Consider the following 27,520-nt stretch of genomic DNA (forward strand, 5'->3'; position numbering starts at 1 on the left):
ATTTTATATGTTACCATTTTACAGAAGACCATTTCTTTTTAGTCACTTGTCTCATAAAAGAACAAGAGAGAAATAGATATCTGAGAACACTAGATATTTTAATGAAGTAATTTAGAACTTTCAGGTTAATGGCATTATTCTGCTCTATTGTCTATATATAACTTTCATCAGAGCAGTGTCTGTCTCCAAAGTAACTGCAAAAAGTAATATAAAAATATACTTTTTACCCATAGAATTTTCTAGTCTCTAAATACCTGCTTTGAGACAGACTTATAAAACAATACATATGCAGTGAATTAAAAGACACACACAAAACATTTAAAATTAGCTCTCCAAATGTATCAAACTAAGACTGATTGGTAAATTTCATGTCTTTGCAATAAAAATTTTAGAAGGTAACTTAAATAGGTTTATATATTTATAGAATTGTATTATTTTGAAACTAAAGTTTAGAATTTAATATAAATAATGTTGATATATTTCCAAATTTATAAATATTTATACAGTGTTTAATTAAGATGGATTTTAAATTATTAGTCTAAAAACCTTTTTAAATAAACATACCAGATTTTAAAACTGAATTCCAATTATTATTACAGAAAAAAAGGGGGGCCAAGGTTAAACTGTTTGTCTTCCTTAAAAAGTTTATCATTTCTATTGTGCCTCTACTTAAAAAAAGAAATTTCAATGAAACTCGGATATTAAAACCTCCCAGGAAACCACCAGTGGAAGCGGCTAAGAATTTCACAAGGTTTTTCCCCCTTAGGTGTTAATTAAATGATCATTTAACAACTGCAGTGTACACACAACGTGTTCATCTCCTGACAGCACAGCTTGTTATAAATCCAGGGTAATAAAAGTCTTGGTGTAAAAGCCCTGAACTTAGTTCCCACAACACTCTACGATGCCTTGTCGTGTCTAAGGTTAAGCATGGAGACACAAAACAAAGCCTGCGACTACTCGACTCCCAGTCCAATTTTCCCATCGCCTAGTGACCTAGGTAACAGTGTGAGCAATAAAGAATAAATTTAATTTCTCCAGCATTTTGTGAGGATTACGAACAATTGTTGTCTTGCAATGACTTTTTATCCTTGGATTCTTTTCCTCTGGAGCATTCCTCCAGTCCTAAAGGAGAATTCTGGTGCTTTAAGACATAGAACAAACAGAACTTTAAATTAGGCTTTTTTTTTTTTCTTTTTTCAATCAATTGGAATGGTTGGAGGGGCAGCAATCAACCTTTCTCCTTGCTTCCCTGGGCTATTCACACTGAGCTTTAATCTTTCACTTGAAGAAGAAACCTACCGTGATGGGGCAAAGCTATCATTCCTTCATTCGTTCTTTTTCCAGACATATTTCTCCTTTCTTTCGGATATTTTTAAACATGCAAATCAAGTTGCTAAACTCAGCCATAAACATTCATTTGGGGTCGTTTCAAGAAGCACAGATGTTTCTCCTAATAACATTTTACACCACAATGTGGAACCCGGGTATGGATGGTACTGAGGGCAGGCTTATTTTTCGTATCTTTTCTTTCTTTCTTTTCTTTTCTTTCTTTGTTTCTTTGTTTCTTTGTTTCTTTCTTTCTTTCTTTCTTTCTTTCTTCTTTCTTTCCTTTCTTTCCTTTCTTCCCTTTCTTTCTTTCCTTCCTTCTTTCCTTCCTTCCTTCCTTCCTTCCTTCCTTCCTTCCTTCCGCCCTTCCCCTCCCTCACTTCCATCCTTTCTTCCTTCTACCTTCTTTCCTTTTTTTTTTTTTAAAAGAATCATTTTCTTTTCTGTGACTCATCATTTTTCCTTTGGTCCAAAAATCTCCTAAATCACTATTTTTCAAAATAGTTCAAGATCAACCCCATAAAGAAGTCAGGAATGAACAATTGGTATGGTTAAGAGGCATGGGTGACCAGCGCCATACACAGCATCCTTGACTGCAGTGTGTGAAAAGTTCTGGGAAGTACCAGCATTAGGGCAAAAGCAGAGGCAAACAAACATATCTTGTGACTCTAACTCATTTCATTATAAAACAGTACATTTTCAAAAAACAAGTATCATGAAAATATATGTAAAAATCACACATGCACTTTAAAATACAGAGGACAATGCCCACACATCATTACCATAATTGTATGAGAAAGGACATGTGAGTGATACCACATTGTTTTAATTAAGATAGGTCACAGAAGAAGACAATGAAGCCACTCTTGATGAGACCTAATTGACTAGGATCAGAAGGAAGGAAAAGAAGTCCTCCCCTATCAGTGGACTTGGGGAAGGGCATACATGCAGAGGGTGGAGGAAGGGAGGGATTGGGACGGGAGGAGGGAGAGAACCACAGGGGGGATACAAAGTGAATAAAGTGTAATTAATAAAGAATTAAAAAAAATCTTTTCAGTGCTAAAAATGACACTAAACCAAGGAACTGATGTGAATCTTGGGGATAACCTTAGAATCTTTTCTGATATTCTTGAAAGACTTTATACAGCACCTATTTTCCCTTCCCTTTCTCACTCAGGAAGGAATGTCATTAAAACAGTAATGTAAATGTCCATCAGCAAAGTTGTCCCCACCCTTCCTCATCCACCTTACATGTGAAGTTTAAAACTGTGTTAGTCATCAACTGGGAGAGGGAGACAAAATCTCATTCAGAATACCCCAGCTATGATACACCTTCAGCAGCCAAGGGAAATGTACAAGTGTGCAGTTTATGTCACTGAATGATGCTAGAATGATTCAACTGGCTTTGCATATTTACCAGTTATTGAACTGAGATGGAGTACGAGGTGAAGCAACATCATCATGAACCTGGCTGACTGAAGGAAAACTAAGGGACATCTAGGTGCTTCTTATCTTCATTGTGTTTGCAATGAGACATAACTAACAGTATAAGCAGAATTTCTGCCCTACTTGGGAGCTGACAATGTTCCTTTGAATAGAGGTCTGAATGAAACTCGTGATATCCTTCAGAGAGTAGCTAATGTGATCCTTCCAATTTCACAGGTAAGAAAACTTGACTCTAGAGGCATGGGGCTTCCAGAGATAAAGGAACTCCAAATATTCAATGTAATCTATACAGTACTTCAGACCACCATCTTCCTAAGGCAAGTCACATGGATACCAAAGATTTACAATATAATGCAAACATGTACATACATCTAAACTACTTCAGTATATCTTAATTTCCATCACTGTGTAAATCTAGGAATAAAATTTGTGTTGAGTCTAGTTTCCCAATTACAATCTTGAGATCACTAAGACAATTTAATGATTTATAATCAAGGTTTTAAAACTTACCCAGATTTGTATTTATGATGATTTTTTTGACTTATAGACCATATATTTAAGTGCATGCTTCAGAAAACCTTATAATTATCAATGAACTCCCTAGGTTTCATTTACATACTAGTAAAAGCTGAGGCCCAAATACCTCCTCACAGAGAGAATATATGTCATGGCAAAATCCCCCTTCATATTGTAGTATTCTCCGAGGCCAGTGCAGAATACTATGAGTGCTTACGGGTTGATGTAATGCAGTGATGCGTTTTGCAAAGGCAAAGCAAACATGCTGTAAGTAGATTTTGAACAGTCCCCTTGCTCTGTGCTTTCTGATGCTGGGCACTCTGTTGTAGATTTCACAGCCAGACTCCAGTTGGCAGGTGCCATAAAAATTTGCTCATTGCCAGCAGCAAACCTCTCTGAAGAAAAAAATATCACCACCAAGCTCGGGCAAATCTTACTTACAATCTTTAATTTTATTCGGTTAGTGACCTATAACTCCTTATATAACATGTTGATTTAAAAAAAAAAAAAACAAAAAAAAAAAAAACAAAAAAACAAAAAAAACCCAGAAATGTTGAAAACTTGTATAGCATTGTTTGCTTACATGCGGTGATGGGTACTTGAAGTATGTACAGGTACCCTCATGTCATTTTCTTTGTCCATACACTTAAAATTTAACCTCTGATACCTGGAATAATGTCACACTCCTATTAATCATAGTAGTCTTTGGGAGACTGAGGCAGGGAGAGTGGCACAGTCCCTAATCAGTACTGCCTGCATAGTGAGTCCCAGGACAGCCAGTGCTACTTACTGAGACAATGTCTCAATAAGTCAGCAAGTAAATAAATTAATTAATAAATCATTTGTTATGTAATTAAATATTTGCGCTATATAGTAGCAATCCTTTAAACCTAAATTCCTGTTTATATCTATTTTTAAGTGGCAAACCCAGAGCCAGGTCAAGTAAAAACAACTAGCATGTTACTTAACAAGAAATAAAGGGCTGACATTTTAAACACCGGAAGTTAACACTTAGCAACTTTGGGTCCTTCAGGCTCTGTTTCCAAACATAAGGAGTCAATCAGATCCCTCACTAAAGTTCAATCCATAGCACACACAATGTTTCCCCACGCGGATCACAGCACAGATGGGCCTCTTCCTGCAGAACTTTCCCCCTCAGCACCTGAGACTCCCCGGCAGCTGCAGCAGTGAAGTCAGCAGTAGCCATCACCCTGGCTCCCTCCCATAGCAATGATGCCAGTCTGGACAATGGTAACTGTAGCAACTGTAACCTGCAATTCCTGCACAGCCAACATTGGGTTTCTTGTGGCAGGGGGCAAACAGGCCGAGAGTAAAATGAAGTGGGAAGCTCTGGCACCTGACACCTCTAGTGGCCCACACTTTAATTGGAGCTGGCAGAAATTAATTCAGGAGGATTTTTTACACGGTTCCACGGTCATTTTCTGCTTTTCTGCTTGGCTACAAGAATCCTAATGAGACTCTCTTGATATCCCAAGGTTAGTTGCACATAAGTATAGCATTGCCTCAAACTAAGGTACATTTTGCTTAAATGAAAAAAAAAAAAAGGTACTATTTTGATCATGCTGTGTCTATTGAAACCATCTGATGTTTAGAAAACCCAAGAGAACCAAACATTTAATTAGTCAAGTTATCTCTTAAATTAAATTTGGTTCTCCATAATTCATAATGCCTTCCCAGAGTTTTCACTTGCTCATTCAAGTTGCAAACCAGGAATCTAAGAGTTTTAATTCAGTACATCAGTTACTGAGACGTCACAAGACTCCAGTCTCACACTAGACCCAGGGGACATTAAATTTTCCCATAATATATGTGTGGAGAGCATTGATAAGCACAATTGTAAAATAAAACTTATAATCAAAAAATATAAACATAGTTTTAGTTTTGTGAATTAAAAAAAAAAAAGAAACCTCTTTAGAAGAGCATAACATTTCATTTTCTTGAAATTACCAAAAGCAATGAAGCCTTCTGAGATGGAAGTGAGGGAAAATGAAATTTGGACAGCTTCATTGTGTTTGTTACACTAGAGAAACTAAGTTGTTACCTTTAATAAACAACAGAAACAAAACTTTGAAGTTTCCTTTCTTCAGTTTTTTTTTTTACTATAAGTATCAAAGTATTTTGACAATCTAATGACTTTTAAAATAAGAGTTGTTACATGTCCAATCAATTTAAGCAGACAAAAATCTATTCACCTCCAGTAAAAATTACTAACCCACTAACCCATTAAAAAAAAAAAAAGGTGTTTGGCTTTATTATTCATGTTCTCAGGAAGTTCGGTGGTTATCAAACTGCTTGAGAAATGGTTCCCACTTTGGAGCCATAAATAAAACTTCTATTCAAAAATAGTGTAATAAAGTGTGCCATGGGGACATAGGAAGATATATTTTATTTGTTGTTTGTTTTCCTTGGATTTGGGAAGATGCTAGAGATAGATGAGTTTTTGTAAAGTGCCTTGGATATGCAAACTTAGGTTAGACGTCTGGGTAAACATAGAAACACTCAAAGAAATAAACCGAAAACCACAAAACAAACATTTGCAACCACATGCTTCTCCGTGGTACCATCAATGAAATTCCTCCTCTAATGAGCCGGGATAAGCAGCTGCAAACTCAGATGGGAAATGGTGCATCACACACTTGCAAACTGAGCTTGAAGGACAGGCTTATCTGGAAGATTTGCAGATGCTGTTCATTGGGTTCATCCCATAAGTGGCCAACTTCCTCAAAATTCACCACAGTCTGTTTAAGCTAACTAGTTCCAGATTGCCCTAAAAAGAATTCTTCTCTGCTCTTAGGTGGAACATAAAAATGCAAAACCTTAGCATCAGAGGAGGAGCAGAGGGGAGGGGAAACATTTCCGTGTAGAAGTCAGGAAAACTGTGTACTGTCTCTCTTAACCTTCACCCTATCGTCCTTTGCTTTCCCCTTACTTACACTTTCCATCTGTCAACAAGTGCTTGTAATTTTATTACACTGTCCTGTAGTTTACACAGAGTTGGGATTATTTTACAGAGTTCTGTTAATGGACTGGATAAACGGTAATGCTATTTAAACTAGTCTCCTGCTCCAGCCAGCACAGCTGTGAGTGTACTACTATTTCTGAGCAAACATCTTGACCTGAACATGCAGTGCTCTCTCAGCCCTTCCAAAGCGAAATTGGAGCAGACAGCAAAGGGAAAGCATATTTGGCCGCTAGCAGCAATCAACCATATCGAATCATAACTCACATACAGTGTACCCTCTTTTTCTTTTATATCAAAGTTAGGGTCTACAAAATGCATGTGTGCCTGGCATTTCATTTTCAGTCAAATTTCAGATGGTGATTATTCATTATAAAAACTCAAAGAAATCTGCATAACACCCAAGTTATCAAGATAATTTTCACCTAGGCAGACAATGCTAAAATCAAGTCACAGCTTGTAAACTATATATTAAACTGGTTAATTATCTTGGTCAGCAATATGTAGTGTATGAAGTAAATTATTCAATAAGTAAAAAAGAAGTACATATACTAATTAGCATCATTTATGAAGAAAAAAATAGATTCTTCAAGTGCTTTTTGCCTGTTCTGTACATGTGCTTATTTCTGCCATGTCATTCAGCCCAGCAACAATAAAACAACTATACACATGAGACAACTACTAAAATATCTCCTTTATTCTGACATCCCTTCCCTATTAGTCAGAACTCCTATGTCTCTTTTCTCACTCAGTCTTCTTATACTATGATTCATTTCTGAAGGAGCATTTCAAAGGATACTTTTGTGTGTGGATTTGAACACATTTTTCCATCTTCTACAATATTCATTTGAAGTGAGCACCTAGGCACCTGTATCATATAAAGGGTGAAACAATGAACCTATGGCATTGACCTTCGTAGGTATACCAGCCCTAACGTGGCAGTCAGATTTACAAGCTTTTGCCCTTACACTTACTAAATAAAGACTGTTAATGCTGGTTATTTAACTTTATTGGCTTTAGTATCATTTAAAATACTCATATGTAGTTTATTATTTTTCCTCTCCAGAGAAATAGCAGTGTTAAAAAATTATCCGTAACTATCTAATTCTTGCAACTCATAGGATCCTCAGTTTAAAGGAATTAAAAGTATTTCTGGTTTGAATATACAGATAATAATCACATTTCCATGACAGTGGTCCCAACAATTAGAAGGGTAAGTCAAGAGATTGCCTCAGTTTGAAGCTAGCAAGAGCTAAATAATAAGTTCTAGGTTAGCCTGGCCTACAAAATGAAAGGAAAAAAAAGCATATATAAATGAAACCAGGAAGGATGAAAAGAAAAAGGGAGGGAGAAAAGGAAGCAGGAAAGAAAGGAGGAGGAGATGAGGGAGGGAAGGAGAGAAAAATAAACATCTGTATTTCTATTTAAAGGAAATGTCAACCATCGAATAGAGAGCAAAGCTCTATTAATATTAACCATGATGTCATGAAGGGCTGGGATTAGGAATACCACAATATTTACATCTATATTATAGCTATATGTATGAACAATTAAAATTGGTAGCTTACATACTCTCTGGGGAAAATTATTTGGGCCAAACAAATAAATATCCCAAGCATATTTTCTAATTTCTCCTTCTGCCTTTTGAACAAGCCTTCAAGTAATTTCAAAAATTTGTTACAATCTTATGAGGTCTGATGCCTTTTCAATTCACTTCTCATAATTTTCATGTGTCCCGTAATATAGAAGGTTCAGAAAAGTATAAAATCTTAAATGAAGGGGAGTCTTTTTGTCCCACTCTGTAATATTGTCAAAAAGATCTAAATGCCAACTTGCATAATTTGCTGGTAGGAACTTCTACAATGCATTAAGCCATAAAAAAAAAAAAAAAAAAAAAAAAAAAAAACTGGGAAAATCAATCCAAGTACTTCTAAAGAAAATATTGAACACTCTTCTTTCTCAGAGAGACCACTATGGTCACTTCATACATTTTTCATAGTACAGCTGATAACAGACAACAACCATTCCATTTAAGTTCATTTCTGCAGTACAAAAGAAACACTTCAAAGGTACTGTGTGCTGTTTTTATATGCACACAGCTAGCAAAGTCACAGGTTAGGAATTCATTTCTTATGGTTTCTTCAGTCCCCAACAATTAAAGCAGAAAAGGGATACTATTTAAAAGCAAATTTGGCCATTATAACACTGACTGCAATGATTTAAAAATGTATAGGCAGATAGTAGGAAGATATAATTTTATAGCATGCTACATCTTATTTCCTTGGGGAAAATATTCCTTAGATATTATTTGTTAAGAGAAGTTCCTTTGATTTATAAAAACACACTTGAGTAGGACCCATTAAACAGCAGAGCTCACAAACATGAGAAATACAGCCAGTCATTCTGGCTTTCCTTAGGAAAACGATGTCAGGAAAAAAGGAGATGTGGGGTGTCAGGTGGGAATGGTGTTTGTGTTGGGAAATGAAGTATCAGAGGAGTGACCTAGCAGACATTCTGTTTCCAGTGAGGGTGGTTATGAGAAGACACTCCAACACTCACACACACTTCTGGAACTGATAACAACAATACTGAAATTATAGGCTACAAAGCTTTGGCTACAAAATGAAATTCGGGAGACGGCGATGTGTTCGCTTTCCTTGCAAACACTTCCATATGGGACTTTCCCAGCATACAGGTGGGACAGCTCCAGACAGCTTACTCTCCATATCCCAGCCGTCATTTCACAGCATACATGAACATCGATAATCATTGCTATTTATTTTTTCCAACACTTTGTAGTGTATCTGCCATCTGCACCATTCACACAGCTGAAAAATCTAATTTTCAAAGCTTTCATAAATGTGTTTTCAGCGTTACACATTAGGTCAGTGAACAAGCATTTCAGGGAGGAAGAACTGATTTCACCGAATACTCACAATGTGCTTTGTTAAAAGAACAAGTTCCCTAACAGTCTATGAGGCATTTTGATGCGACAGCCTTGCCTTCTAGAAGTTCACTTTTCAGAGTCTGTAATTCTGGCTTCAAAAGAAACATTTATGAGAGAATATACAGCTTTAAATGCCTTAGGGTAGATGATATCAGCAACTAAAAAAACACTATTCCTCAAGTTCAGAAACAATACAAAAAAAAAAAAAAAAAACCTACCAGAAAGAACACCAACTTTACAGGTAACACTGTCAACTTCCTTTAAAAGTGGAAGAACAGTAGCATTTTCCCCTTCCAAATTCAAAGTTTCCTTTGAGCACGAGGTAAACCTCTGTGTTACACCATAACCAAAACCAAGAAGAAAGCAAGTACAATAACACATACCTAAACCACAGAGAGCTGCATAAACAAAACCACTGGAACCACTGAGGAGCTTTTATTTATTTCAGAAAGGAAAAGGGCAAACTTTCAATCTAGGAACACATGGATTTCCAGAAAGTGCAAGAAAACACCAAAACACTATTAATAAAACACAGGGTCAACCCAAAGCAGCAACAAGCATTTGTGTGTACTTACAGGCGGTAGAGCTTCGCAGTCCCCAGAAACAGCAGCTCAGGAAACAACTGAAGGTTATTTCTGTTTAACCGCCTTTGGAGAGAACGGAAAAAGAAAGAAAAAACAGAGCTTATGTTAACAAAGATGCTGTGCTTTGGTCGAGTTATGTCTCATCCTGCATTTCTAGAAACAATGGAATGACATTCAAGGGAATCTAAGCATTGCACATCAAAAGTTGGTTACCCCTTTTTGTTACATGACTGTACTTTTTGTTACATGGCTACTGCAGGCAATTTTCCATTGTGCTTATTTGGATGATGATTCCTGGGACCTAGATCCTAAACTCAAAGCCCCTGCAATATCACACAAGCAGAATATGCAAGATGAACTAGGATTTCCTGACTCAGACACAACTTCAATAGAGGATAGTCATTATTAATACAGTAAACTGTATTAAAAGAATTCATACATTCCTGAATGGCCAAAATTTCCATCCAAGGTACTACTAGTAAATAGGAATTTCAATTTTATTGCCTATTTATTTAACTGGGAGCAGGGCAAGAGTCAGTGTCTATAGGACGTTTTCCCAGGTAAAAGCAAAGTACAACAAAGCTCAAACCTCAATCCACAGTCCTTGACCTATAACTGAATTGAATTAGTGTCTGTGCGGTTAAGTAGTATTTCAAAGGTTGCACTGCTTTTGTGTTTTAGATGTTTTGGGTAAGAATTAAATTGCAACTCTAAGAAAATTTGATCTATTTTTGAGTTCGCTGGGAATGTGAACATCTATTAGAGAAAGTAAGCAAATGCTATCATTGATATACTTACAATCCAACCCTACCTGTATATTTGAATATTTTAATCATTGAGTATTAACAGCCTTCTCTTCTGCTTCCCCCAAATCTAAATACATTAATAAGCGGCCATGGGAAATATCTACATAAATGGTGCAAAGGTGCTTGCCTCCTTCCAAGAACAATGTCAACTTGAGAACAGCAGAAACATGACTACATCTTCAGGATAGACGTTAATGATGTCCTGATTTACTTAAAGGCTCATCAGGTGGAATCAAAAGGACACTAACTCAGTCTCCAACAGGCCAGTGATAATATGTGAGTCCTTTCTCAAAGTTACCCTAAGGCATGAAGACCCGCATCCAGAAACTCTCCACTTGTAATTCCAGACAGTGGCTATAGGCATTTTTCTTTGCCTGAAAAGGACAGTCTGAAAGCAGGGTCTACATCTAAGTGAGCTGCCGAATGGGTGAGAGGCAGGTATTAAGGACGAACAGAGGTTTGGCTACCTAAACACCTTAGGAAGCTGCTCATCTACAAAATCCAGGCCAGCACTTAATAAAATTCAGACCATGTGTTCCAAAGTACATAAAAGGCAAAGAGGAAAATCAGTGGTGAAAGAGCAGATTTAGTCCCACTCATGCACTAATTTTTATGAATGAACCACAGAATAAAGCTAAAGTGAACCCAAAACTTCTACATTTTTTTTTCTTTCGTGGGCTTGGTTCTGAGGGAAAAGTACTTTCAACATCCATCATTTTCCACTTTTAAACAAAAGTAACTTAATTGTGATTTTGTTATGATAGAACCTAAAAATCGTTCACAAGACATCTAAAATAAAATCATTCTCAAGCATCTAAAAAAATTACATTCTGTAATAGTGACAATGCTATTTTTTTTCTCCTGGGGAGTGAGAGTTCTTTGGAGGATATGAACACAAAATGCCTATCCTGAGCTCTACAATGACAGATACAGGGTTTCTTAATCTTCTCCCAAGCAATGGATTAACAGAGCTCAGCTGATTCTTCAGCCCGAATAGGCATGCTTCTTCAAGACTCAAAATGATATCCTGCAAGAAGCAGCTGTCTATAAAAAGCTTTCTCTTCCCACTAGACAGTGGTTTCTTACATCCTCTGTGAAGCTCTAGCTATCCTCGGTAAACTCCATACTTCCATTGGCTGTGTCCCCAAAGCATTTGTTGAGACCCTCTTGCACTGTATTATATTGACTCATGTGCTGGTCTCTTTCCCACTGGGCTTTGAGCTCCTCAAATGTGAAGACCCGATCTTTGTGTTCCTTCTCTCTCTCTGGCACTCGCTAGGTTTGAACTGTATTAGAAGACAAAGCAATCTCCTGTTCTCACTCAGCACTCCTCAAGCTTTTCTGGCATTTAGGAGGTTCTTATTGTGTACGGTGAGAAGGAACTGCTCTCTTTGCATTTTGATACAGTTCAGTAAGAACCCAGTATGCTCACTTGACATCAGGACCACTTTGCTTTGGTGTACTCCCTGAGCCCCTAGTCACTATCCAGCTAACCAAATCTCTGTCACCCAACATGCTTCTACATACTCCAAATCTGCCCTTTCTTCTTCTCCCACCAACTACGTAATCTCAGCATCGTCTAAACAGCAGAAGGAATTCAGCATGCTTAAATAAAGCCAGTATCTCAGGGACCAACAGCTTTTTCCTAAAGTTCTTGTTAGTACACTAGCAAAACTCCATATATTATGTGAAAGTAGACATTTGGGCCATGGCACGTGCAGTGTCTTTCTCTTTATTGTTGTATCCCTTTTCACATTACCAGTGGTTCTTAACTCTCACCAAAAACAAAACCTGACGTGAATTAAGCTATGTGGATTACTTCATTCCCTTGTCCCAGCACCCTTACAAATGAGCAGCACTCCACGCAGTTTGGTGGAAAGCTACCACCCAGCAGTGCTTCAGAGTAAAGTAATGCTGAAAGATTCCTTGAGAACACTGCAATTTTATGGAGTCTATTTCTTAAATATCTTTGAGCTAATCAAATGAAAACGAGTGCAATTCAGTTTTTTTAAAGGTCACTAGCTGTGGGAGGCTGGCAAGATTGGTCAGTGGGTGAGGTGCTTCCACCCAAAAATATAAGCCTGACGACGTGAGTTTGATTCCTGGAAAATGTACAAAAGTGGGAGAGGCTGGAGAGATGGCTCAGTGGTGAAAGAGCACTGGCCTTCTTCCAAAGGACCCTGTTTCAGTTCTCAAACCCCCGTATGGAAGCCCACAACTGTCTGTATCTCTAATTTCAGGGGACCAAACACATTCTCACAGACATGCATGCAGGCCAAACACCAATGTGCATGAGATAAAAAATAAATAAATCACCTTTTAAAGAAAAAAATGTAGAAGGAAAGAAGCCAATCCAAAAAGTTGTTCTGTGGCTTCCACATGCACACATAAGCACGCAGAGCTCCTTCTGCATGCAGGAACACACAAACACACACACATAAACCATGTGCATGCATGCTTTATTTAAGCATGAATTTAGTTATTTGTCATGGAAGTGAATTTGTCTAAAATAATCATGATATATTTTATTTTGAACATGACGCAAGGCAATGTCACACAAAATGGTAAGCACATTAGAGGAAGTAGAATACATAAAGGCAAAAATTGAAAATTTAGCTTCGATGTTTTTTTCTAAAAACAGAATGTGTCCATGTTTAGCTCTTGTTTTCCTTCATCAGTAATAAGGTTAAATGGACATAAAACATTTCATTACAAGTTCAATGGATCCAAGTAAGGATTCTTGTAAATATCAGAAGTTAAATCCTTAAAGGGCATTTTTTTTTTTTACTCTACAATTGCTTTAATGGCTATTAAGACACAAAATAATCACAAAAGAAGAACTAGAGAAAAAGCAATCATGTCTCTAACATTACAAAGAAAACATGATAGTGACTTAGAAGAGAGTGTTGTGGTGTGATCTCCAATATAAATGAGCTGACATTTCAAGTGATGGTCCCAGGACACAAAAACAGTGAAAGAGTGTTGCATAAGATTATTGATGAGAGCCATACAAGGTACTCTGTTAAAGACTCAGTTGTGCCCAAGGACAGATGACAGAGCATAGTCACACGAGTTCTGAGCCATCACCCTGGGAAACAGTCTGCTCACAAGATCTGAGGACCATTTGAGGATTCTCTGGACGGTGAGTCATGCTTTTTAGAAAGATGTGTGTGCTATGTTTCTTTGAGACAGTTTTTCTTAGGCCAGAGATAATTAAAGATATTACATCTATGCCACCTGCTGTTTCTGAGTATGACTTCTAGATGAATGAGTGATCTCAGAGCTATCAAAACACTGCAGGCCTCTGAAATGCTGATTATCAACTACCTGGATCATGAGTGAGACACTTTTCTAAACTATTTTCTCCTATCTGCTCTTGTGATTTATTATTTAATGGACGCTATAGCATCTTACATTTCTCAGTTTTCATATCAGCTCAATTAATATTTTACCTCAATATAGCCTTCCATCTAATTCACAATTCAAACTTAAACAGTTTTAACAGCTCCTGTGAAAAACGTATGTTTTTGTATCCACAAATCAATGTAAATATACTTAGGTATCATGCCTATCCAGAATTCAGCAAACGTTGCTTTAAAATGTACCATTGCTCCTCTACTCTTCATACATACATAATCAATGCTAAGACTAGTTACTCTCCCTTTGACTCTCCAGAAGAAATTTCTACTTGTCACTTAAAACATCATTCTTTTGACACTTGTAAAGTAAGCATTTTTATCTATCATAAAACTGAAGTTTATATTTTAACAATTTATCATGTAGCTTGTTTCATATAGCTGAAGGTTCTTTATTATTATTTTCAGCAGCACTCTTGATGAGTTCATCCTCTGTGCCCTATGATAGGGAAGCCAATACTTCTTAATTTAAAAAAAAATTATGTTTCCTGCTCTCATTCTTTACTTAGTGTTACTTTTTTATAGTAAAAAGAATATGTAATACTTTCAAAGAAAATATAAGAAAAACTATATATTTTCTTTGTCTCTTCTGATCCCATGAAGAAACTTAAAGTGAAAGTAACAAATATAGATGAAACAACATCATATATTAGGATACAAACCATCCCTAAATTCAACTATTGAAAAATAAGTTGTATTAAAAACCGTAGATGTCATTCTTTAAGCACAATTACCATGCATTCCAAAAAATTATGTATATTATTTCACTAATACCTACATCGCTGGTATGAAACAGGACTTAGTAACTAACCCTACTTGAAAAGTGAAGGAACTGAGGATTTTAAAGGTTACACAAAGTAATCAAGGCACGGGGTTATTGAAATTCAGGATTTTCTGAAGTCTTTCTTAGAGCATGTTTCCAGATTTAGAATAGGGGAGAGCTTATATGCAGCTAGACACCACAATCAGCAAAACAACATGTGAGTATTTTGCATTAGTGATCCAGGAGATAATCTCACAAGGCACCACATAGCAGGAATGGCTAGAATGGTCCACATGAATACCGTTATCACCACAGTCTAAAATGATGTGGCAGAGCGTCTGTCCTGGGGCAGCCTTACTGAGTCCAGAGTGGATGGATGCTATAAAGAGGAAAGGTAAAGGCTTTAAAACACCTCTTAAAATGACACTCCAACATCCAATACCTGACGTCAACCTCTTTGTCCTCAAGATTCTATCATTATTAATGTCCCCTGCAGTCCAGCAGATACAACTTGTTTTGAAAACAGGACACTATGTGTGAAAGCCATGAGGAAACAAAGCCCCCTGCCTATGCAAGCCTGTGAAATGCACTCTGGAAGGCCTAATTCAAGCGGAAAGGTATCCAAAAGCAATGAAAGACAGAACTAAATGTAAAATATTTGACATTCACTGCTACCACAAATACATTGAAACTGTGCAAACTAAACTCCTCATTTCAGAAGAAACATAAAGGAAACAGCATCCAGCAAACATTGTCACAAAGGAAGAGCCCAAAACAGATGTGGGAAAAATAAACAGCCCTTGCTGCTTCAGAATTTATAAAATAGTCCACAGTGTCAACTGCCATTTGACTTCAACGACCATAAAAACACATTGGAGTGAATGTCCCATGAAACTTGTAACAGCACCCTCCCATGAATGCTTTCTATGAATACAATCAGCAAACATAAATTAAAATTGTCCATACTGCTTAAAAATGCATTAGGTGGAGGCATTTAACCACTATCAATTGTTTAGCACATTTTACTTTATTATACACAGTCTCTGATGTATTTCTTTAAGGAAAACGTGTAAAAAAAAAAAGAAAGGAAGGAAGGAAAGAAAGAGAAAGAAAGAAGGAAAGAAAGAAAGAAAGAAAGAAAGAAAGAAAGAAAGAAAGAAAGAGAAAGAAAGAAAGAAAGAATGTGTTAACAATGCGGGGTTTAAACCAAGTGTAAGATGCCAGAGAAGAGTCCTTGAGATGAACTTGGATTCTTTGCCACAGAGATTAGCATTTTGAGATTCTCTTTATAATAAGAGATATGTATGTGTTAGGGCACATATAAGCTTGCAGGATTAGTGGGATGAGGGGTCTTCTGCAGCATTGACAAACAGGGCATAAACAGTGCTATCCTTCAGACCTGTTCTACAGCATTTTCCACACTTGAACTCATGTATTACAGCCTTCAATATAATCTCTATGCCACAGCTACCAACCTCACATTGTCCCTGTTTATAAATCATATGTTCATTTCAAGAGGATGAATTCAGTACCGTCTTAGAGGAAAACATATCTTTTAAGTATTTGTTCAGGAAATACAGGGTTTGCTCAAATGGGACCTTTATTCTAAAGGGATCAACATTTCTAAGTTAAAAGGTGATGTTTTATGATTATGAACTTTGTGAAAACTTCAAAATATTTATCAGATTTATGTCCTGGGATTCCACATCACAGTATTTTTAGAATATTTTTTTCTTTCAAAAAAAAAAAAACTATCCAGTGGCAAAACCACTAGGACTGAAAGTGTCACTTTAAGTATGAAGAGAATAAAACTGGGAGTGTTTGAGTGAAGTATCTGTCTTAAAAGCAGACTGTTGAAGTTGGTAGAAGAGATGGGCCTTAAGAACTGTCCCTATTTTGAAGTCGAGGAAACTGAAGATTTTAAAGAGGATGCTGTATGATCAAGTTCTCAAAAGAGAACTGAAATGGAGGGTCTTCAAAAGTCTTTCATGTTTAATGCTCTTGGTTTTAGAATGGAGCTGAGTTTACGTGTGGCTAGGCAAACAACAGCACAACTGATGAGAGTCTTTCGACAGGCAAGAGGCTATTAAAAGGTGCCTAAAAACTAGCAGCCGCTAGTTCATTCATTCATTCCTGCTCCCTTCCGTTTTCCTGTTTCTCTGTCCTGCTCCCATCAGTAGAGTCTAAAGCAGCATTATACAGCCAGAACTCTAAAACTGTCTACACTTGGATCCGAAGTGCTTTCCTATTTCTGTAATGATTGTAATGATGAGTATTTGGTCCTTGTGATGTCCACACCAAGCCATGGTTCTCTATTCCTGGCTCCTGCTCCACCATGAGCACAAGCAAGACAAACACGTGTTTCATTTTGAAGTATCATTATATCAGAATTTCCAATAAGGTTTCACTCATGTTATGAGGAAGTTTTCAATATGGGAGGAGTTGATTGTACTCGTAGAATGCCAGAGTCCCCCCAGACAGCCATAAACAGCCAAATAGCAGAGCTCAGGGAGTACACCCCCACTGTAGCTATGCATAGATTGCCAACGTGCAGCCTAGGTTTCTGCAGCCTATGAATTTTCTGTATTGCAAGGTTACTTGAAGAAAAGTTATGTAGAACATTATATACCCTGAATTAATTACTTTTAATAGAGAACTGCAGAGCTATTCAGTATTCTGTGAAGTATAAGAAAAAGCATACTTCAAGTATCCTAACTTTCTGCTGTAACTTGTGTTCTGCTTTGGGTTTTGTTTAATTGATTTTGATTGAATCAGCTGGTAAAATAACTTCATTAGATACCTCTAGCTTTCTTATTAAACAGCAGGAAGCTATTGTATTCCAATGTGCATGACGAGCAGTCTCCATGATCCCTACCCCACTCCCCAGATAAATAGTACCACTGACAAGACAAAGCATTCCACACACCCTAGCACTGCATATGTCAGGCCTGGGAGTGGGGCAGCAACCATCCCAACAGGAAGTGACATGTGCTTATAGGGTGCAAGCACCACTGAAACCTACCCCATTCACAGTGATTCATAACCACACGCTGATGAAACCTTCCTCACTGGATGTGTTTTCCCCACAAGAGCAAAAGGGAGTGACTTGAAAAGGAAGGAGGGAGCAGGGGGAGACAAAAGGTTTGGAAAGAAAGGAAGAAAGTAAAGGAAGGAGGCCAGGGGCATGGAGAAAGGAGGGACATCTCACCATTTTGACTGACAATGTTTTAACCACATCTCTTTAATTAAGTGGAAAAAAAAAGAAAAAGACAACCTTCTTTTGTGCCTATAGTGCTTTGATTTACAAGTATGTCTTTCTAATCTCATAATGTTAATTAAAGTTAAAATGATCTTGCTTCTTACTGTTTGAAAACCGAATACATAAAAGAGCATACAGGTTATTTACTCATATTCAGGTCTGTCCTCTCTTTAGAGTTAAGAGTTCATCAACATTATGAAAAATGCCTAACTGATGTTTTTACAACATTAACAAATGCTATTACTCTTTCTACTCATTCTAAAATGAAAACAACTTAGAACCATAAATTTTACATGAATAAAGTTGATTTTTTAAATTTTTTTTGTTTTACATACAAGGAAAATAAAACTGAAGTCATGCTTTTCTAAATAATTACAACATAAATCATTCTAATGATTTTTTTTTACAATTAGGAGATCAATTTGCAATTTTGCATCCAACTTATTAACAATCATGTGGATCATATGGTCCATAGTTTATCATTACTCAATTGATTATTTCCTGCTTCTCACATTGCCCCTTGAAGTCTTGTGAGAAAGCAAGTGATTCATGTGACATTAATGACTCTACATTAAATAGGAGTATATGTTGTACACCATAATAATTTGAATATGGAATAAACAAAGCAAGGTAGGGTGTTTTTTTGTATTTTTATTGTTTAAAAAATAAACTGAATAAAATTTAAAATAGTTTGAATGCATTTCTTAGTAAAACTGACTTTGTATTTAATATATTTAAAAATAAATATTTGAAAAGTGTATCCACAATGTTCCTAAGAAATGGCTTAGAATTCCAGAGTCCCAAGGAGATGAATTGGCTGTCAGATAACAATGCGCTTCCATCAGACAGACTTGGCAGTTGTAAACAAATGGAATTTTCTCAGCTTTTCCTCACAAATATGAAATATTTGCTCTCAGCCAACAGCTGGGGTAATTTAAAGGAGTCTTGCATATATATTAGTTTCCATTCAAAATTACAAACCCTCCTCCCACTCTGCAACATCTGACTTAGTCTTTGTAGAACAGAAAATTGTTCTGAGATGAAGTGACATTCCCAGAGGAAGTCAAAGTTAAAAAAAATAGTATCCACTTACAACTCTAATCAAATTTCAGATTATATACCATCTTTGGATTTCTAGGAAGAACTAATTTATTTAAGATGAAAGTTAAATTGAAATCCTGAGGTGGCTTTAAAATTTTTGAAAAAGTGTAAACTGTTCTTCTGTTCCTAAAGATTTAAAATTACAACACAAGTGAATGTGAACTGCAGAAAGTGCCATGGGGAAAACTGTGATTTAAACATTGTTTCAGAACCAAGTTGTCAGTATGTCCCTGGCATGACACTCTTAACAAAACTGCTAGTGTTCCAATTAACACTTAGTTATCAATATATTAAAAATATATAGTGTAAAATATATTTGTGAGTTACTCACTAGATATATCAGCTATAGACAAACATCTATGAAGTATTTGAAGAATAAATACTTTTGCAGTACTTTTATATATTCAAGGTAGGTTATGGATAGAAGAACCTATATTTAGTTGGTATGAGCTAAACTAAATATTTAACTTGCTTTTATTTCTTCAAAAAGTACCTCAGTGTGGCTAAACCAATTTATATATATATAATTCCACAGTGACATTCGCTACATTATAATATTTGTAGTAGACAGACTTTTATAGTAAAATGAAGTAGAAATGTCCATGCTTTAGTTGAGGTAATAAAAACACAGCCTGTATATATCACAAAATTAAAAGCCAATTTTCTACTTCTAGAGAATGACTGAAAATTAACTTTGCTCTTGGGCCCACTGAATATGAATAAATGCTATGCCAAAAAAGTAACATATTTAGATAGAAGCATCAACTACATTTTTATTAAAGTGATTATTAAAGCAGGCATGAAAATTTATTAAAATAATTATTAGTGCTTTTAATACAGCTTTTGCGTGCCCTAAAAATGAAACATACTGAATTTGAATAATAAAGACTTATAAGAGCCACTCAGGGAGGCAGAGACAGGTAGATCTCTGTGAGTTCGAGGCCAGACTGATCTATAAAGTGAGTCCAGAACAGTCAACACTACACAGAGAAACCCTGTCTTGAAAAAAAACTAAACAAACAAACAAACAAAAAACTTAGAAGATTTTAAAATCATGTTTCATATTGCAAAATCTATAATTTCTCTAGTTCAGATACAAATTTTATTGTGTGTGTGTGTGTGTGTGTGGTGTAAACACAATGACAGTCAAGTAATATATATATCCATGAGATTTGTGTGTCTAGGGCTAGAGGGGCGGCTCAGAATTAAAAGCACTGGCTACTCTTCCAGAGGTCCTGAGTTCAATCCCAGGCAACCACATGGTGGCTCCTACACATCCATCATGACATCTGGTGCATGCAGGCATACATGCAGGCAGAACATTGTGTACATAATAAATAAATAAAGCTTTAAAATACCTTTAAAATAAAAACGATTTTCATGTCTAAAAACAATATTCTTCAAAGTGCAATATCTACACTTCAGAAAAAACAAGCCAGTGGTTCATGACAACACATCCTATCTTTATAATCTTTAGCTTATTTTTACCAGCAGTAATATTTTAGAAGCTATTATTAAACAATTAAAGAGATTTGGGAGTAGCCATTTTTATCAATCTTCACTGTAAGCGTTAAATATTGGGGAAAAAATCCAAAACAACGCTTTTTAAATGTCCTAAATTATCAACAATGGTGCACACAGCATTTATAAGATTCTTAGTCAAGTCTCTCTTTCCATAAAGTACAAATAAAAATTAAGTGCAAATAAAGTTTCCATAAAGTGTGAATAAAATTACCAATCGTTCTTTCTGCATAAACCACAAGTAACAGATACAAAGTACATGTACCTATTCGAGTGCCAAAGCAATGACTACCTGGGGAATGGGTATTTCAGGGGAGCCCCGAACTTCTACGCCTTAACTCAAGTTCATGTTCTTTACCCAGGGACTCTGCTTTTACTTCAGAAAACCACTTATCTGTGCCCTTTCTTCTTAAACTTTGAAAGCTAATGCATGAAACTGAAGGCATAATCGTTGACATTCAAGTCGTTTTAAACATACAGACTTGTAGTCACGGGTTTGGAACTGAAAATACTCACAGTCTCTCCAGCTCCTTAAGGTCCTGGAATGCGCCTCTCTCGATGGTGCTGATCTTGTTCTCCATGAGCTGACTGAAATGCAAAACGCAACATTCTTCTTAACATTGCCATCTGAGGAGGCTGCGCCTCAGCAGCTGTAAACTTGCAGCCCTTTTCTCACTTTCCATTATATTTTGCTCAGAACTGAAAGTCACTAGCTAATTCAGGAAGGAAGCAGGTGAGAAAACTCAGGGGAAGCAGCTTCTCTACCAGAGGCATTTATTTTAAAAAGTCTTAAAGAAGTTTCTCACGGCAGTTACTACTGGAAAGTAAAATTGGAACCTTAAACACCAACATAAGTCAGTAGTGGGAACTGTTGCACACGGCGGTTTTAAAAGCTGTTTTTCTTACACTGATTTTACCTGTGTCCCTAACTAAGGGATTCAATAACTCAGCACATGCATAGTTTAATTCTAACTTATGGATGCACTTTTGGTCAATTGAAAAATGATATGAGGACCAAAAGAAGGCCTCAAAATAACATTTCATGGATAAGAGTAAAGAGGTCAATGGCTATAAATATTTACAAACTTGGAGGGTAACACAATTTTACATAACATTGACTCTCAACTGATGGATAATTCACAGCTAATGTAACCCACTAATTACTGCAATAATCATACTGCAACGATTTATAAAAGTTATAAAGCTACAAAAAAGTAAGGAATGCAACTCAAAATGAAATCAATATATTTGATATATAAACACCCCTCAAAAACTGCTGAAAAGATGGATTGCATGATTTCAGTGTTAAATTTTTTTCTCTACTTTTTCTTTGTGGAGAAGAGCTCTGGATACTTTAGGTTCGGTAGTAAGAGAAAGCAATACACTAAAACATTCCAAACTAATTGAGATGTCCTCAACCCATCTGATTTTTTCCAATATTTAAAAACAAAGTTTCAACTTTTTCTTAATCTGCAAGGACTTTAGAGTAAAGCAATAATCTGAGGTTCTTTCTATCTCATTATCTTTATTACACGTCCACTTTTAAAGACACACATTTCATTAAAAGTTGTACAAGTGAAATCAAAACAAAACACACAACTTAAGATTTTTTTTTGTTCATTTGTTTTTGTTTGCTTGATTTTTTTTTAAGGCTTCTGTCTTTAGAAAAGTTTTTAAACTATGAACACTTAGGAATTATAACCAAGTATGCCATCCTAAAAACAAAATGAAGACTCAGAGGAAGAACACACTTACAGAACCCTGAGGTGCCTGAGACCAGCAAAATCTGTCTTCGTGATCCTTGTGATGTTATTTCCATTCAAATCCCTAAGAGACAACCAAAAAAATTAAAGTTCCTTTTTTTATTTCTATCATATTTGGTCAAAAAGTTAAAACATGTTAGAGCTTTAAATAAATTAATTCAATTAGTGTGGCTTAGAAAGCGAGCTGTAGAGAAAAGGGAAGAAGCCTTTGAAATAAAAGTTCATAAATGTCTCATGTTTACAAAATTCTTGCTGACATATGACAAGAAAATGAAGTGATGATGTCATCAATAACCGCGGCTTTTGTTGTCTGTTTGCAGCCTGTGTGTGTGCGAGTGCTTTCGATTTGGGTTTCCAGAAGAATGTGAGTACTTATTTACTGAGGCATTCTGCAATTTTGTTCTTATTTTTAGCACAGCCCCCAAGAAGTTTCTTTCAGGAAGTTTAATGAAAAAAAAAGTTTCTCATACAATTCGGGGAGATTTTTTTTTTTTTTTTTTTAATTAGAACACTCTGGGAGTAGTAGTGTGGCCAAAACTCCTGAGGCAAAGGAAAAAGTGTGCAAGGGAGAGACTGCAGCACCTCAAAGACCTTACCTCCCCACAGTTCGAGGTCCCTGGGGAAGCTGAACTCTTCATTGCAGCTCCTACCCCCCCCCGACCCCCTACTGTGAGTGTAGTTGAACCCACCAGTGGGGCCAATAATGAAAGTCGTATTTGGCCTTGACATGATTGTTCCATTTCAAACACCCACTTTTACTTCAGTCTTAACCTTCTTTTTTTTCTGGTCAACAAGTAAATTTGCACGGGCTTCATTCATTCACAATAAAACTAGCCTTTGAGGGGAGACTTCCCTGTGCTCCTTTCTGGAAGCTCACATGCTTTGGACTTCCAAACTTTGTGCAGAAATTTGTATTTAAAAGTGTTTACTTGGCTAACGATAGGATTTTAGAAACCAGCACTGAGTATGCGGTTTCCTGAAAACTCCACAGATCTCTCATAAAGGATTTTTTCTTCAACCACTGGCACTGCACTGCCAGTTCTGGAAACGCAGTGCTTTGACAAGTAAGTATTTGCACTGTTCTGAAGGGCATGGGATGACAGGAGGAAATCAGCTTTCCTCACTGCGCTCCTTCCTCTCTCCCTCACCTACCTCTCCCAACTGTCTTTAAAGTTGTGAGAATCATTTGAGGGCTATCTGCGATCTCTTGCGATCCTGACCTTAACAGCACATAAATGTTAGATCACGTCCCTGCGGTAAGGCCCAACTAGCTAGGAAGCAAGGAAACAATCAGGGGAGAGAAAAGAAGAAAGTCCTGGACTTGGGCCTTCAAACAGGGAAGGACGCCGGATGGATAAGGGGGTGGGTGGCAAGGATTGACCCTGATGACTCTGAGTGCAGAAATGCTGTCCTAGGCCCTCCGCTTCCCGACGGCTAAACGCAGTCCTAGCAAAGCACAGGAGTCTCTGCGCAATCGCCCACGCTACACTGGCCCAGCCATCGGTGCTTGCCCGGCTCCTGCGCAATCTAGAGAGCCCGGCACATCCCGGGGGTTGGGGCGGACAAGTGGAGGAGGGCTCCTCTTCACAAAGAGAGTGGCCTCGGCGAGCCGCTGCCCTAACTCGGGAAGTGCTCCGCCGGGAGCGCGTGGGCCGTCACCGGCCGGCCTGCGTTTATTTCTTCATTAAGGACGAGCGCAGACAGGGAGGCGGGGACGTCTGCGGGCAGCAGAGCGCGGAGAGGGGCAGGCGGAGCGGCTGCCGCCACGTGAAGGAGCTCGCAGGCTGCCAGAAAGGTGCTCGAGGGCACAGAGCCGCAGCGGGAAGAGCCGCGAGGGGCAGCCCGGGCCACAGGGTCACCGGGGCGGCTGGACCCGGAGCAGCGGGTTGCAGATGAAGAGGCAGTGCTAACTTTACTTCAACCCTGGGACGCAGTCCTCTCTGAAGTCTCCGGCTCGCTCGAGTCACTTAAGGACCGCTACTGGGGCCGCCCCCTCCCTGTACACAAGAGGGGCTTTAGAGAGTCGCGGCAGGGAGGTGATGCCATTGAGCCGAAGGTGGTTGTCCCGGGGCACTCATCCTCCGCAGACAATGAAAAGATCCCCTGGCGCCCCAACACTCCATCTCCCCTTCCTCGGTACTTAGGAGGGGACACAAAGCCCGCGAGAGAAAGCTTTTGCTTCTCTTGAGCAGCCTGCCAACCCTTCCGCCCAAGTAGTCTGGGGCAACCAGGTCCTGAAATGACCCGTGAGTGTTCGCAACCCCAAGGTGACTCTTCGTTTTGCAGAGTCTGAGAAACACCGTCACGCCTCCCTTGCCCCGGGCATCCTCGGATTCTGGTCCTAAGCGCCTCTCCCTCCAACCAGAAAGAACTGGTCCACAGAGCTCAGGCAGTTGCGAGGGGCGAGAAGGGGTACCGGAAAAGGGGACCGAGCGCAGCTGCCAGCGACCCGCCCCTCCTTGGCAAAGGCTCCTCCCAGTTTAGTGACCTCCCGCCTTTCCAGAGGGCCCAGCCCGGGGGTGTGCGTGCTGGAGAGCCTCTGAGGGCTGCACCATGGACAGGTTTCTTCCACACGTGGGCTCCCCTGGCCGTACGCTCGGAGATGCGTTACCTCGGCCGGGGGTGAGGGAGAGTCGGGGAGGGCAAGGCGCCCATACTCACAGTCTCTCGGTGTTGCGGGGGATATTCCTGGGCACGCTGCGCAGGGCCAGCCCGTGACAGTCCACCGTGCTGCCTGAGCAGGAACACTGGGCCGGGCACGCCTGAGGCGCCACCTTGTTCAAGATCGACAACACTAACCCCAGCAACAGGAACAGCGCTCGCCAGCCAACGCCACTCATCTTCTCCAACAGGCCCCTCGCTCGGAGGGACTCCTCTTTCGCTCTCGGTGGCGTGAGAGCCGGGCAGTGTCTGAGGCCCTGCGCCTGGGGCTGGGCTGGCAGCCCACAGTACTCTGGGGGCTGTGCGCACAGTAGGATGAAACCGTAGTATAAGGCAAGAGAGCTGGTGGAAGCACACGCCGCCTTTCCTCTGCTCTCCGCGCTTCCCTAGCAGAGCAGAGATCCGTGGGCAACTTGGGATCTTGAATATCAATAGGCCACGCTCAGGCTGCGAGCAGACCCAGAAGCCGCTGGGAGGGCAGAGCGCATCTTCAACTTGGCGGTAAAAGAGCTCCTGCTAACAGTGACCGCGGAGACGCGGTGGCTGTTTGCTTCAGGACCAGGGAGGACTTTGATCCCACGTACCCTCCAGCGAATCCGATCCCGGTGGGGACGAGTACGAGGCTGAGAAGGGGTACTTTAACGGTAACGCTCTCCCTGATCAAAGTGGGTCCCCCGGAAGCTAGAAGGCGCAAGGGCCTGTCAGGTGTAAAGAGCCCTCGGAGAGGCTGGGCATGTCGCGCGCGGGGGCGCACCGGGTGTTCACGCAGCCCCGGGGGCACGGAGCGGCGCTGCGGGGCGCAGGGCTTAGCTCACAGGGCCTCTCCACTCCTGCGCCGCGGCAGCAGCCCCAACACGTCTTCTCCGTCTCCCGACAGCCAAGGCTGGCTCGCACACACACATGCACTTCACTGGAGGATATCTTGGCAATCCCGCCTCCCTCCCGGCGTCCTTGGCGACGCTCTGCACCAGGGCCTGCCCCTGAGGTCAAACAGAGAGACAAAAGGGCAGTCGGACCGCTGCAGCCTTGCAGGGTAATCCACTAGTCCGCAACCCCGCAGGAAAAAAAAAATCCAGGAAACCAAGTTGAGTAGCAGAGCTCCTAGAAAGACTGAGTAGGTACTAGCTGGGGCTGGACTCGCAGACAGTCAAGCCAGGAGCAAAGCAAAGGCCAGGTGTCCGCGATGCCAGGGCTGCTACTACGTCCTGATGGATGACTAGGTGGTAGGCAGGAGGATGGGACCTGGCAGCCCCGTAGACCCCAGGCGACAGCCCAACGGCAGGAGAGTGTGCGCGCTCTTGTCGGCCACTCTGGTCTCCGGGATACGCTGCAGCTCCGCCGCACACACCTGACGGCACAGGTAGAAGAAACAACAGTGATGTCCTTCCGTGCGCAGCCTCTCAGCCACCCCCTGGGCAGCCCCTACAAGTGGGTCCTCAACCTCAAAGTGCAGGAAGTTTCCCCAAGCGTCGGATCCGGTCTCCCACTGTCACCGAAGGAGTCCAGCCCCGGCCGCTGAGATGCCGCTTGGCCCCGGACTCTGCACCTGACTCGGCGACCGCAGTCCAGGCAGCGCTTGGCTTCCAGCCCTTTCCCTTCTCACGGAGGCTTTCGGAACCCGCCGTTCCCGGGAGGAAGGTGGAGGGAGAGGGAAGGCGGAGACAGAGCAGGGACTGGCGCTCCGGAGCCCCAGGCAAGTGTCTAAACAATAGGACGGACGCCGCAGCCCAAGTCTCGCCTGGCTGCTGGAAGGTGGGTTGTTGTAACTGGAGTTGTCCGCTCTGGCTGCTGGGCGCTGAGCGCAGCCAAACAAAAAGACCCCGGCCTGCGCCTCCGGAGTCGCCCGCGGGTCCCCGGGACGTTCCCCTTTCTCCTCAGTACTCCTGCAGCCCCCGGAGAGCTCGGCAGCTCCGGCTTGCGCCCCGCAGCCTGGGCGCTCCCATCCCTCGCCGCCGCCGCCTCCTCCTCCTTTTTTTAACCACCGTCTGCGGCAGCCTCAGCCGCCGCCTCCTCCAACCTCCGCCGTCCAGGCGCTCCGCAAATAAATAAGCCCAAGTCCGAAGTTAAAGCGGCCGCCCCGGCTTTATATAGCAGCCGGAGCCCCCACCCTTGGCTCCGCCCCCGCGGCCCCGCCCCGCCCCCTGGCCGCGCGCGGAGAGCCCGCACCTCGCCCGGGAGAGGTGAGGCCCAAGCTGCCAGCGCCGGGTGGAGGAGGCGGCGGCGGCGGCGGCGGCGGCGGCGGCGGCGGCGCGCGTTCCCGTGCCCCCCTGCACGCTCCGAGACTCCTAGGCTGGGGCAAAGTTTGCATTAGAGGGAGGTTCCGGGGTCCCCTCCACGCAACTTCAGGGCCTCCCCCCTCCCCCCCCAAGAGGTGACCCGAGCCCGGAGACTGAGGTTCCCAGGGGGAGAACGAAGAGAGGGCGGCTTT

At 40.4% G+C, this 27,520-nt stretch overlaps 1 protein-coding gene across 4 annotated transcripts in view; it reads right to left on the reverse strand.

Annotated features, from left to right (window-relative positions):
• Positions 1–27,166, reverse strand: part of Slit2 (slit guidance ligand 2) — a 350,512-nt gene extending 323,346 nt beyond the window's left edge. For 3 of the 4 annotated variants that reach the window (XM_060365344.1, XM_060365345.1, XM_060365343.1), the window contains exons 1-4: positions 25,093–27,166; positions 22,424–22,495; positions 21,185–21,256; positions 9,794–9,865 (exon numbers count right to left, since the gene is read on the reverse strand). In XM_060365344.1, coding sequence (XP_060221327.1) covers positions 9,794–9,865; positions 21,185–21,256; positions 22,424–22,495; positions 25,093–25,271 — 395 coding nt within the window. In that variant the 5' untranslated portion in view covers positions 25,272–27,166. The remainder of the gene's footprint in view (positions 1–9,793; positions 9,866–21,184; positions 21,257–22,423; positions 22,496–25,092) is intronic. The other variant, XM_060365347.1, reaches the window with a different exon arrangement.
• Positions 27,167–27,520: the final 354 nt, after the last annotated feature.

This window comes from Meriones unguiculatus, chromosome 12 (assembly GCF_030254825.1).
Source record: "Meriones unguiculatus strain TT.TT164.6M chromosome 12, Bangor_MerUng_6.1, whole genome shotgun sequence".
In the NCBI taxonomy this organism is placed as follows: Eukaryota; Metazoa; Chordata; class Mammalia; order Rodentia; family Muridae; genus Meriones; species Meriones unguiculatus.